The sequence below is a fragment of the Castor canadensis genome, chromosome 9 (genome assembly GCF_047511655.1).
Source record: "Castor canadensis chromosome 9, mCasCan1.hap1v2, whole genome shotgun sequence".
Classification (NCBI taxonomy): Eukaryota; Metazoa; Chordata; class Mammalia; order Rodentia; family Castoridae; genus Castor; species Castor canadensis.
This window is the reverse complement of record NC_133394.1, coordinates 139,829,140-139,843,835: the sequence shown is the minus strand read 5'-3', so window position 1 is coordinate 139,843,835 and position 14,696 is coordinate 139,829,140. Positions and strand designations below refer to the sequence as shown.

The window sequence follows — 14,696 nt, the reverse complement described above, 5'->3', positions numbered from 1 at the left end:
ACCATTTCTGTCCCAATGCTTAGCATGACCCCATGCTAAGGGTGGGGAGATGGACAGTGTTGGAGCAGGTAGAAGGGTCTGAGCCACACAACCTGGAGAGTTTCCAAGCCTCCATTTTTCATAGTAAGAAAAGTGTCAAAAATGGATTAATTCAGAAAATTATGGTGGGAAAAAATTGAATGTTTAAGACAAAAGTAGTTACATAAGAAAGACTCTGTTGCTGGTATGGAATCTTCCCCCACTTTGCTGCTTTGAACTCTGCTGGTTGAAAACCTAGTTCTCAAAGGAATGCAGGGCTTCAGGCAAGTCCATGCACTGGCCCATGACAACAAAATCAGTAATAGCAGATTGATTCTCTGAATACCAAGCCCTGTATAAAATTTTGAATACGATGTAATGGATTGCTGTAAAGTAGACATTTAGTTCTCTTCAATTCAGTTATAGATTTTCTGTAGCATATCACCTTTTCAAACCATTATACAGAAATTTCATAAATCGTGGTGATTGGTTAGTGAGAATGTGGATTGTAACCATTTTGTATGTCTTGTTTACTTTTATGTCCTACTGCCTCTTATGACTGCTTTTCCCTTCTTTAGAAGCTAGGAGCCACACAGTTCTTTCTTTACATTTGTCTGAATGATCAGGGGTATCTTTCAATTAGGGGAAGATAAAAGATGCTAACAAAATTCTGCAGCATAAGCCAGGTCTTCAGACTGTAGTTTCCAAAAATTGGTGCAGATTTTCAGAATTTATAATGCTTTATGGAATGTGCTAATCAAACAGGTAATGTATGAAGTCCACTTGGTTGAGTGAACTCTCTAAACTAGTCTTCCTAGTTCAGTAATAGAAAAGGCTGGTACAAAAAAATTCGCACTGATGAAGGTTAAATAGGATTTGGATGGTATTTTTCTTCCTTTTCACCCCTGTGGACCATTTGTATGAATATGAAGAAATTAAAGTAACAATGATTTCCAGATGCTATTGTCTGATTACAAACTGTAATTTTGACCATAAATACAATTCTTAAAATTTCTAATATATGTTAAAACCTCTTGCATTCTACTTCTGCATTTGCATTCTCCAGGTTTTTGAATTCATAAAGCTATTAAATAAAATTTAATTTGAGTCCACTTATTTAAAGCAAAGTCAGAGGTTAAAGTGGTAAAGGAAAACAGAAACCCTGACTGATTTCCTTTTAAAAGTCCAGACAGCCTGATAAGTACTACTGTGGTAGATGAAAAATGTATAAAGGTCCTATTTTTAAAAAATACTACATATTCAAACAATCTGAGTGCCTACTCTTCATTAGGCATTGTGTTAGAAAGAATACAGCTCCAGTTTTCAAAATGCTTACAGTCCAGAGAATGGAAGCTTTGCATAAACAGATAATCTTTTAACTGTGTGGTAAGGCATAAAACATGTAAACAAATAGCATGAAGGAAGGACTTCCTTGGTCTGCCTGGGAAAATGAAGTAATCTTCAGGTATGGGTGTGTTTTACACTCAGAAAAATTAGGGGATTTTCTATTTAGAGGAAAGAGCATGTGCACAGTTCCAAGAAAGTGGGAGAGTTGTTTGCTTTTTTGGAGAAATGAAAAGGTTGCAATTGCTAGAACACAAAGTGGAAGCTCAATCTCGAAGAATAGGCAGTCTAGCACAATAGTAGCATGAATAGATTGCTTGTTTTAAAAAAAAGAAACCACCCTAGGGGCTGGTGGAGTGACTCAAGAGGAAGAGGTAGAGTGCCCTGAGTTCAAATCTCCAGTACTGTCAAAATTAAAATAAAATAAAACAAAAAAACAAAACCACTCTAACATGGTGTGGAGGGTGGTTTGAGGAATGCCGGAGCTAAGGTTGCTGTATGGGGTGATGAAGGCAGGCGCAGGTAGTGACCAGAAGTCATTCCAAGAGGAGATTGCAATGCTAATGCAATTGATTGCCCAAAACTTTTACAGGAAATAAAGGGAAACATCTCAAATGTAAAATACCACCTGTGTAAAGTCAGATGTAAAAATGAAGATAACGGAGGAATTGTCAAGATCATTTTTAATTCTCAGAAAGAGTAAAATTGTCATCTTTTTACAATCATATTATAGATTTATGCCTACTTGGCTAGAAACACAGTTGAAAATTTATGCGGTTCAAATACAATTAGTGATCACAATTGTGTCTGGACTTTAGGGACAAAGATAATGGGTAATTTGAAGAATAACTCAGGGCAAGGGTTTAATGGAACTACTCTCCATTCATAGAGTAATATTGTTACCTAGGTGACACATACAGATTATTTTTAGATTCTAAAAACTAAAATTATTAGCAAAGGTGAGACTTAGCTAAACGGCTGACTGATCATAAGTACACAAAATGTTTTATTTATTAAAAAGAAGGGTTTTTCTTTTTTGTTAAAGAAAAATTATTTATGAATACTTGTGTTATTTATGTTATAAGTCTATACTCTGTCTCCTGGAACTCGTGGGTCATGTGCTTAAATCTGTTTTTGCTCTCGTTCTAAACCATTTGGTTTTGTATTTATTTTTTTCTGCATTTGAATACCTGTCCATAAGAATACATGCATAAAAATTTTAAAATTCATTCAGAAAGTACACATACACATGTCTTTCTCTATATGTTAAAAGACTAAATAGAAAAATAAATTAATTCCTCTACTATGAAAACCTCAATTGAATTTCCACTCATGGAATGTGTCATTGAATGATATCAGAAGAAATAAAATAAGATTAAGGAATTGGATAATTTTCAGACACCAGTTATCCTAAAACAGGGATCACTGATAATCAGTTATATGGACATAGTGCTAAGGCAAAAATGTTAGCTATAAGCAAAGTATTTCCCCCTAGAGGCCAATACTCACTCAGCTGTTGAAGATATTTATTAAACTTGGAATGCTCTGAAGACTGCTATTACAAAAGAGAAATAATAATGTAGTCCAAAATATACTGGGTCATTTTATGTGGGACATATGAAGGATTTCAATAGCATGCATTTACTGCTGAAGTTGGAAGTAGCTTTCCACAAATATAAAATATTTGAGAATTATTATATAATATGCCAGAGAATCACTAATGTCAAAGGAGTATTGTTGTTTCCTCCTTTTCAAATGCTAGGCTTGTGTTACATCTGATGAGAATATATTGGCTACACTGAGCAATTTAAGATTCAGAAGCTAAAGTCATTGCAACTCTCAGCCCCTCACCCCATTAAATCCATGTTCTATTCACTGGCAGCTGTTTTTGCCATTTATGATAAAAGCAGATGGAGAAAATGCAAAGAACTGTCAGTTTTATTGCCATGTATAATCAGCATCTGGGCTGTATGTTACAGACACAATCAATCCAAGTTGATATCTTACTGGGTATTATAAAACCTTTTTTGAGTTTCTAAGAAAGTCCTCAAATTAAGGAAAGTGCTTTATTTTATTCATGTTGATTATAGAAATTTCAACCAGTTGCGTTTTTCAGCCTTCAAGTGAATGGTGTATGTGTGTATGTGTTTAATGTACAGTTACTGGGTCAATTGAAAAACTGTACAGCTAATTGGTTTGAAAGCATGATTTGGCGCTATATATGTTCATTTTAAAATCATGTGACAGGTTTATTTCTTTACAAAATGTACATAATGTGTGTATAACTAATGCATTGTAGACTTTTTAGTATATGATGTCATATATTAGGTATGACGATATGTATATATACAACAAATTTTATTCTTTTCTCATTTTCTGCAACAAAAAGTACAGCATATTTTCTTTACATCTCAAGTACATTTTCCCAAAACATTCTAATAAGTTGTTTTACCCATTTTTGCAGAAACAAAAGCAAAGACACAAAGAGGAAAAATAGCTTTTGTAATGCCCACAAAGCTAATCCAGAATTTAATCCAGGTGAATATAAATCCATACTGTTAATCATCAAAGGATGAATTTTTTAAAATTTGTATACACATACATAGATCAGGTAAAGACCTGTTAAGGAGAGCTATTTAAGATTTGTGGATATAATTTTGTTTAGGTTTTTCAAAATAATTGAAAGTGAAAATCACTGAGAATAACAAGTAAGAATTGAATGCTAGTGAGATGAAAGTATACTTTTAGATGGACTAATATCGTTTAATATCATGTAAATGTCTTCAGAGATAGTTGGGGATTTTTTAAATTGCCCAATCTTAGTGTATGTTATGTAATATCTGCTCACTGATAACCACTGAAGATTATTTTATGTCACAGAGTCATCAGTTCACAAGTGATAGAATTCAAGTTCCCTGAGTTAAAAATTAAACAGTTCATATTTTGCCATGTTCTAAGGCATTCCAGGACTAAAAGAATTTTCCTTGATTTTCCATCTTTGGAACTGGACCAGAAAGTGCTATGTATTGTTGGCTGTTTGTTGTTAGGAACTGCAAAGGTGCAAAGACTTGTACCATGAAAGCAATAGAGAACAAAAAAAAAAAAAAATAGGGCTTACAAGAAAAATGTAAGGGCTTACACACTTACAAGACTGTTTTTGGTTGTAGCTGTTAGAAAATTGTGTTTATTATCTCATCCCATTAAGCATAGAACTAAAATTTCTAGAAATTGTAACAACTATTACTTTGGTTTCATATCTATCAATCAATCAATAAATCTGTCATCTATCTTTGGTTGTATATATAGAGAGAATGTAGATGTATAAAATAATTTTCTATCCTACTCACTTTGTTAAATCTACTTTTATTTTCTAAATCAAAATATGTCGTTTTCCCTGAAGGACTGGCATTTGGAAGTTTCTTAATTATGATGGGTTTTAGCCTCAGCTTGCAAATATGTTTGCCATTACACTGTTTTCATAACCCTGGAATGTTTTTAATTAGATTCTTCATGGAACAATGGATTCAGATTTGAACTCTATAAAATTCAGCAGATTCTATGCTACTAAAAAAGAAGTTTAGATGATAGCAGAGATAAAAGATGTAAATTTCATTTTTTTAACCTTCATGTGAAAACTTTTTTTTCTTTTTCATATTTTACAATTTGGTTTGGATACTTTTTTTTATAGGGGACACCATTTGAAATAAATGCTGTTTCCAGTTTATCAAAAACACTTTATTCTAAAAAAAGCAAAAGTTTGCAAGAAGTAAACATTCATTTATTATTTGTTCACTAAAGAAGAGACAACAGACATTTTGAAATGTTTTAGGACTTGTTTGACATCTGGCAGTGGTAGTATTTTTCTTGCTTGAGAATCTGTCTCTTTGAATGAAGGATGCAATTATGCTTTGCCTTAATGGACTACTGAGACAATGTAATAAAAAACCAATTAGCTGCTGAGTCAGTGTAAATAACGAAATAAGCTCTCTTTCAAATACTTTCTTGAACAAGGTTGAAAATAAACAGATAAGTAAAGAAAGGCAAGCAAATTCATTGAATACGTTACTCGTCTTTCTGGTGTATGTGTTGTGTGTGAAGTAGTTTACATTGTGAACTTAAAGCCCTGGCTCATCTCAATAATGAACAACGCACTCAGCAGCACTACCTTGTATTTGAAATTTAGTTTACAATTTCACAATGACTTCTTGTTTTGTAGTTTGTATAACTTTTTAAATAAGCATATTATAAAATGCATGGACTTATTGTAATTTTTTGTTTTGTAGCTTTAGTGGGGGTACTTACCAATGAAATTAATGTAGGTTGAACATGGATTATTAACATCATGTATTTACTTGCCCCTAGAATAATTAGTGATCATTACAAGCATTCTAGAGACTTTATAATCATAAATGAGCTTTAAATTTTTCAAAGAAGATTTTCTTCATTGATATTAAATTATGTAATCAGTTTTGCTCATTCTCATCTCAAGATACTGAAATTTTGATGTCTCGATCCTGAATACAACATTTTGAAAAAAACTTGTATTGAAGAAATTAGCTTTGAAATTTGATTGAAGACTTTGACTCTTCATCAATAAAAGAGAAAATATCAATAGGTCTGTTTTTCTGTACCATAGAATTCCAGTCATATATCATAGTTTTCACAGAATAGACACCAAATATTTGTGCAATTAATGAATGAATTAATGAATAATATTTACTTGTTTTTTGAGATCATTTTAATGAACCTCAAATGATATTTAAGGAAAGTCACTATATGCGCAATAAATTCACTTCTGTTAGCAGAAATCTACTCATCACCAAGAATTATTTACTTTTTGCCATCATTATAGCACTATGTAATTGTGTCCAAATCTTTAACACATTGATAGGAAGTTTCATTGGCCTGGATTCAGAGAAAGTCTCCAGACAACAATATTCTATCTATAGCTTGCCTTCTTTGTGTTTTTATTGATTACGTTTTAAACTTCTTGAAATTTAACCATAAGAATGGATCAAGGCCATAAGAACTTTTTTAAGGCATCAACTCAAAATATACTAATCAATTATGTAACCATGGAATGCTTTAAATGTTCTTTGTTATATTTAGAGCATTCAAAATAATTCCCTTTCTTAATACCTAGGTAAGTAATGCAGATATCAAATCCATGTTTTCCTCATATGACTTCTTTACTGAGGGAGATCTCCCCCTTAGGAGCCAACAACCTGTTGAGCAGAAAATGTACACACCTACATAAAAAAATGTGCACCAATGTGTATTGATATATACAAATATGCATATCTAAATGATACATATATACACATACACATATATACCCATATGTGCATGATATACATACATGTATTTATTTATGTACATGTAAATATACTTTTTAAATCCAGGCAGGCAAATGCAGCTCAGGCTGGATTGTTTAACAGAAGAATTTAATGTGGGATTTGAGTTCAAAATGTATAGAAAGGTTACAAAGAGAAACAAACATCTATCAACCTAAGGCAACAAAGACCAAAGAAGGAAGTGTTATAAAAAGTTCAGGGGTGGTTCCCAGAAATTAAGATGATGAGGCAACTGCTGTGGACATCCCATAAATAAAGAGAAATATCCTAACTTCTACTCTCCTTGACTTGAATTTTTTTATCATATTATTGTTGTACGTAGTACATTGTGACATTCACAAAAGTTCTTACAATATATCATCAGAGTTAATTCACCTTGTCCATCATTCTCCTTTATCCTCCCCCTCCATTGCTAGAATAGTTTCAACAGGTCTCATTTTTCCATTTTCATACATGTGTACATAATAGTCCACTACATTCACCCTCCTACATCCTTTCTTTATATCCTCTCCACACCCACTGGTACCAAACCCAGGCAAGACCTATTTTACCTTCCTCTTCTCTGTGTTTTTAAAGGCATTTTTGTTTAAGATTCTATACAGGGAGTTTTATTGTGATATATATATATATATATATATATATATATATATATTATAACCCAAATTGAGTCATCCTCTCCATTTTTTCTTTCTACCTGACTCTGCCTTTTTACTTGTTCTTCTTAGTGGCTAAATGTCACAGAATCCTTTTGACAAGTGAGCCTAGGGTTTGTGGTTCACTTCAGTCTATTCTTTAGGATACAGAACAGAGCAGAAGAGGAAGGGACAGGGAAATGTTAATATGGAGAGGAGAAGTTAAGAGGAAGCATTTTTTGGTGAACAAAAATATTTTCCAAGTGTCTTAATGGAATCTACTTCATTGTGTCCTTCATAACTAGGAATGTAAGTTTTTATCAGATAGCAGGACCATGCTATAGATGAAATGAGAGAGTTATTTCAATTCTGTGATTTTAGTGTATCTCAAAAATACTTTAATTGTGTTTGAATGCATTTTGCTGTCGTAGTTTTTATGTGAAATGTTCACACAAGTACATCAGCAGAATCCATACTGTCTTATTGAAAATATCTAGAACATTTAAAATTTAGTATTTAAGATTTTGCCTAAGTAGATTCAAAATTAATTTACTTCTGTAAAAAAATAAAAAGTTCTCTAAAATTTAATATTCGATAGTAAGTTCCTTTGTAAAAGCTATGATTATCTTTAAAACTTACTGTACATCTAACTTCAGTGTCACTCTTATTTCTCTTATTTATATTTATTTTATTAAAATGTACTCCTGGCTGGGGATGTAGGCCAGTGCTAGAGCACTTGCTTACCATGCACAAGCCCCTAAATTCTATCCCCACCACTACAAGAAAACACAACACAAAACAAATGAAAATAGATTCTCAAATTAGTCTTAAAAAGGCTTTCTCCTTTATATAAAGTCTGAGCTATGGCATTCTGCTACATAAACATCTGAATATTTTTATTGATTTTATAATTGTCTTGCTTTTAACTCCAATCTCACTATACAATTAATTTTCATAGTCATTTTTGAGGAAAATAGAAAACATTCCTCAGGAGGGGCACTGACTTGACTTCTTGACATGAATCCTGAGCAGGAACTAAACATATCTGAGAGTTCACATTGCCATTTAAAAATTGAATTTTTTCATTACAGACGTTTGGAACAGAACTCAATCAAGGTCATCCCTCCTGGAGCTTTCTCACCGTATAAAAAGCTCAGAAGAATGTGAGTGAATAATATTAGAGAAAATGTGAAATTTGTAAAATTATACAGGTCATGAACATGCAAAGAAATCTGCATATGAATATTTAAGGGTTTGACAGTTTAAATATTAAGTGAGATGACTGATTGCTAGTTACATAATATTTTAATCTTAAGAGCTAAACCACATAATTTTAAAGTTCTCTGTAATTTAACATTTATTCGCATGTGAGAATGTATATATAGTCAATATATTATTCAAATTAGTAGATCTTCTATCGTCAAAAATAAGACATGGTATTTTTAATAATAAGCAAATAGCCAATAGCTGATTTAAAATGTGCAATTTGTCTTTATGTTTGGAAGTCTTCAGATTTTTATGATGCAAACTTTATATATGCCCTGATAGATGCAAAACCAAAATATAAAAACTATAAATAACATTTTCCTACAGAAAACCTCACTAGAATCCTATTTAATTTTACTTAACCTTATTCTGATCTTAGTGACCTGAGCAATAATCAGATCTCTGAACTTGCACCAGATGCCTTCCAAGGACTACGCTCCCTGAATTCACTGTAAGTATAGAGGGTTCACTGAAGGAAAACAGAATCTACAACCCAAGATGGGTACATATTTTATATTTAGATTTAACTTCTTGTGATGAACTATGAAAAACATTAATTTTTATTACTAAATTTTGTCATTTTTATGAAGGACTGCTGTCACTAAAATTAGCCAATTTTAAAGGAGTAAATATCTTATGGTTTGATAATTGTGCTGTTAAAAGAGAGAAAGTTGGGATCACTTTTTTTTTTCTATTTGAAATAAAGGGACCATGTTTATTTTGGAGTGCTCTGGGGGAGGCTGTATTTGGGGTCTCTGAAACTATGGCCCCTTGTGCTAGGAACAGTGTCGGTGTCTTTTATGTGAATGCAAGGTGAAATGTTGCTGAGAACAGGTGAACATGACCTAAAATAGCCACCATCCACACCTTCCTGAATCACCTTAAGGTTTCTATGAAAGAACCAGCTTTAATGTCTTAAAGAACAGAGATAAGAAAACATGACAGTTTGTTAATGTCAAGAGGACAATCAAGGAGATGGCTATGTACATTAAGGTGATCTAAAATAAATTTATAAAGGTTGCTGTTCCTTCAAAGTTGTAAAAACTTTTCAAAGTCCATCAAGCGAAATAATCTGTAGATCAGAGTTTCATGTTTGAATGTGGAGACTAGCAGCTTTTTATGTGAAGAGTTCATGGCTAGAGAAGGGTTTTCACTGATGGAAATTACTGACAACCTCTTTCAGATTTCAGAAGTTAAGCATTCCCAGTGAAAATGGCCCTGGCATACATGTGTGAGACGCAGGTGAACTCCTGGAGTTGGTAGAAAAATTCCTTTCTCCCTCTTTCAAGGGACAGCAGTGCTCATCTTGACACATAGGTCTTCAAGGTTATTATGAGGCTGTTCAGAAAACTTCAATTTTCTTTAAAGAAATAAATGGAAAACTACCACTTTACCTATAGTATTTTGGGGATTCATGTTTGTTTGTTAAAGGGGTGGTGTCTAGAGGAAGCACAAGACTAGAGGAAAAATTATTGGAGAATTTAGTCATGTATTGCTCTCTGGATAGACTGGTAAGTTCTAAAATAACAAAGTTCAGTGTAAAACTCACATAAATCAACCAAATTTTCCAAAGAGTATTGTGTATATCATGCTGGACAGTAATGCTATCCAAGAAAACACATATAATCTCTCAGCTACACAGAAGGGTAAAATGAAAGTCAAGTCAATATAACAGTTCTTGGTCTTTCAAGTATTTGTGTTTCAAAAACAACCATTAAATATTAAGGAGTAAAATCAGGGGAGAATTCTTGTTTACATCTGCTTCCTCACAGAATTAACATTAAGCTTTATTGCCTTACTAGCATTAATTTGTACTTTTAGGGGTTGTGAGAATTAAAAGGTAAAAAGAAATAATAAAGTAAATAATAAATAGAACATTCTATTTAAATATATCATTTGTCTCAACAAAAAAATATATTCCAGTTATGGTAATGAATGATTACATTATAAATTATATAATAATTTAAAAGTTGGCTAAATAGCAAAAAGTAGAAGAAATGACAAAGGATTGCTTGCTGAGTTAGAACCTAAATCTTTGTAATGACATCACTCACATGTGCAACACAATTCCTTTGGAAAGCTGTAGAAAAGCATTGTCTTTACTTGTGGAACTGCATTTTATTCATAATTAAGTAACTACGGTATTTCCAGTTCAAAGCATAGCAATACCTGGAAGAGTAGGAACCATTTAACAAAAAGTGGCTTCCTACATAACTCTCTGTAAGGTTATAAAACAAGTAGACTGGCAGAGAATTAAATAACAGTGCTATCTTAAAGATATTCTACATATTCTATTTGGTATCATTTTCCTGATTGTGTTCAGTTTGTGTTAGATTTCAAAAGATTGCCCCCTCCATAAAATACTTAACTAAACAGATCAGTAGTAGCCCTTTCTGTCTTTTAACCATGAACGTACATTCAACAGAAATGGGTCCAACATTAATCGTATACTAGACCCCATTGGGGGCTCTGAGGATATATGAGTGAACAAAACACAAAAATCATTCTCTAAAGGAAAAAATGATAAATTAGATAAATTGATAAGAGCTCTGAATAAAAATAAAGCACAAAAGATAAAGACAGAATAACATAAGAAAGGAGCTGAAATTTTGAAGAAGGTGAGAAACCTTCATGAGACCTGCTCAAAGTCCTGAAGAATCAGATTGTAGGAGTGACCAGTAGAGAAGTGCAGATATAAAAAGGAAGATGTTCAAGACCCAGAAACAGTCAAACACCAAGACCTCAGGCAGGAATTTGCTCTGTGTTTCAAGAATGAGCAAGGACAGACAAAAAAAAAAAAATCAGTGTGACTGGAGGGAAGCAGATGTTTGATGGCGAAAAATGAAGAGATTGCAACTGTCGGAAGCAGCAAAAGCTAGAATGTGACCATGGGGATGGAGGAAGTACACTGAGAGCTAAGTTTGCTCAAAGAAATCTTACTAGAGATCATGACAGGGAGCCAAGAGTTAACATCTCCCAGAAAGGAGACTCGGGAGTATGTAGACTCTGTAAGAGCCAGGCGTGTAGGCAGCACTTCTTGTTTACAAATAAAGCAAACTTCTGCTTATATAAGCTTCTCTTACACCTCCTCTTTTAACACTTTGGCATTTTGGAACTGTTCTCAAGTATATCCAGATTAATTTCATAATTACATCCACTAAAGAAGTGAAAATATTTTACATGATATGATGCCAAATACCTCTGTAGCATTTTACTTTGTAAACAAAAATGAACCAATTTTAAATTGTGTTACTTATAATTACCAAAATAGCATCTCCTAGATGAAGCTAGATGGATTTGTCAAATGTTTTTGAAAGCCTTTCCTATTAAGTAAATGCAGTAACATATGTGTACTGTTAACATTATTTGTTTGTTTGTTGTGGTACTGGGGCTTAAATTCAGGGCATTCACCTTGAGTCACTCCACCAGCTCTATTTTTGTGAAGGGTTTTTTCGAGATAGGGTCTCGTGAACTATTGCTGGCTTCGAACCACAATCCTCCTGATCTCTACCTCCTGAGTAGCTAGGATTACAGGCGTGAGCCACTGGCGCCTGGATTATACTGTTAACATTAATGTTTACTTTATTGTGTATTGTTATCTGGAATAGAACTGTAGCATTACATGTTAATATAAGGTAAAATATTATTTGCAAAATATCCTTTAAAATATATGCATCTATTGAGTCATTTTATCCTTGGGGCTCCTTGTTTCTCTTCCTGTGAAAGCAGTAGCATTTTTATATTTAATGCTTTCTTAAGAGTTCAGCATAATAGCATTATCTGCAAACACTTTTCACTGTTTTCTATTTATGAATTTGAAACTTGTGTTTATATTAATTAAATAAAAAATATTGTAGTAATATAGCATAGTGCTAAGCTTATAACCTTTTGGTCACTAGAAGGCTTGTGTTCAAATCCTGGCTCCATCACATCCTAGGTACATGTCTGAATTTAGTTACTAATTCCCCTGAGCCTCAGTTATCTCATCTCTAAAGGGAATCACATCACTCTACTATGAGCTTTGTGAAACTCAGAGTAAACATTTACGAGGAAGAGGGACAGCTAAGGTAAATTCTTCTCCAAACACATACCAGTTCATAGGTTGCTGGATTTTAATAATTTCTTCCAGACAATTTTTATATTCAAGGTCCTCAGCATATGGTCTTCCTCTTCTCATTGCTTTTTAAACAAACCCCTTGCAAATGATCACAGTTTATTTTCTCCCTTCATAAACTATTTCCCAAATTCTACATGGTTCTACAGTGCAAGACTTAAGTACTGAATTCATGTTTCCTATGGTCTTCTCTTGGACTGTGGCAACTCTCCAGTGTCTTCCACTTCACTACTGGAGTTCCAATGAGAATGAAAACTGTTGTGTCTCCATTTTATCTTCTGCTTTCTCTTTACTGTGCTCTTAAAAATTGCTTAAAGTTACAACTCCCAAACATATGAATCATTATTTTTAATTTGTAGGTATAGCCCTCTTGATATTTATTTAATAATAAAGTAAGTCCAAACAGGTCAAATGTTTCTATGTTGGACCTTTGTTCTCACGGTCACCAGATGTTCCTGCCTCTTAATGTTGAAAGTTGGAGTTGAACTGTACTGGCATTCATAGCACTCCTACTGGTTGCACATACAAGAATAGGCTTAAAGTTTCCCTGTTCTTCCAAACGACTATTTAAAAAATCCTCTACCAGCATGATTGTACCTTCTATGTATTACATTGAATCTAAGTCTGTAGAAGAAAGTAGAGAAGCGATCCAATGTGATATTTTTAGAATTTAGATGACATAATTCAAATCCTTTATGTGTTATTTTCTTTTCAGCTGAATTCATTTGTATTTTCCTGATTTTTAAATTTTTTCTATCCCTCTTAAAAATGTGGCACAAATTCTCACTGACATTCTTGTACTTTTAATCTTTATGGGATGATTATGTCTTTCCTTTATTTTTATATATTTTATCGCTATTTCCTTTACTGTCATCCAACTTCTCTGTACTAGTCCTTGAAATTTTAATATTTTTGACTAATTTTCCTTACTGCCATTTTGATATCAAAGCTATATAAAAATATTCTAACCTAGTTTTACTATATCTTTTTGTAAAGAAATCTCATTCTCTTTATGTTTGTGCTTATTATAATACTTTATGATTGCTAATTCGTATGTGACTAATACCTATATATTATATTTCCTACATCCCTGGGTGACTTCTTCTTTCTTCCCCATTTATTTATATTGTCTCACTAACAATAGTCATTACATTTTAACATAGAAAAAAAGCTATGATTAAAAACATGATTTGTTGGAAAAATTATTTCATGACACATATGTATCTCTCCTAACCGATCCTCTTTTCATGCTATTTCTGACAATATTGAAGCAAAAGTCCCAAATAAACAACTGTTAAAAGTATTCACACCCTGATTTTTACATGGGTTTCCAACAATTTATATGCATGTTTGTTTCTTTCTAAACCTCAGCAAATTGAAACTTTCAATTTTCAATAGTACTTTCTTGGATAACTCTTTGAAGCAACATTTTACTCATCTCTGTCATATCAGTACATGGCACAAGGGCCAGTGATTGACATTCAAAAAATAATGGTTGGATTCAATTTAATTGGGCCCCGTGCTTAGATCTTAGCAAAGTTTCTGGCACATGTGTGTGCACAATAGCTACTGCTGAATTAATTAATTGAATGGCATTGAATCTAATATCCTGAATCAGTGTCACATTAATCTGCTTATTTGTGTCCCCATACTGCCCTCTCTTCTCTTATTCTTGACCTCAAAACATACATTTATTCATGTTTTGCCCTTTCTTAATTCCCTCTCTACCTTGTCCCTGACCCTATGGAATTCTTCTAGTTGTTCTTTGATTTTTAAACAGTCTTTTTTCTCTTATTGATTTATATTTCTAAAGAAAAATCTATATTCTATACAAATTGAATTTTATGTGTACTGTCTCCTTACACTGTGTGGCACCAGTTTTATTTATTTTCTTGAGAGCTTTCTCCATATTTTGTAATATATTCCACCTCTCTTTGACATCTTAAAAGGAAACAGCATTTCTTTCAC

At 32.8% G+C, this 14,696-nt stretch overlaps 1 protein-coding gene across 2 annotated transcripts in view; it reads left to right on the top strand.

The window, feature by feature from the left end:
* Window positions 1–14,696, top strand: part of Slit2 (slit guidance ligand 2) — a 328,161-nt gene that overhangs the window by 226,696 nt on the left and 86,769 nt on the right. For both annotated transcript variants that reach the window (XM_074042536.1, XM_074042535.1), the window contains exons 10-11: window positions 8,440–8,511; window positions 8,994–9,065. In XM_074042536.1, the coding sequence (XP_073898637.1) occupies window positions 8,440–8,511; window positions 8,994–9,065 (144 nt within the window). The remainder of the gene's footprint in view (window positions 1–8,439; window positions 8,512–8,993; window positions 9,066–14,696) is intronic.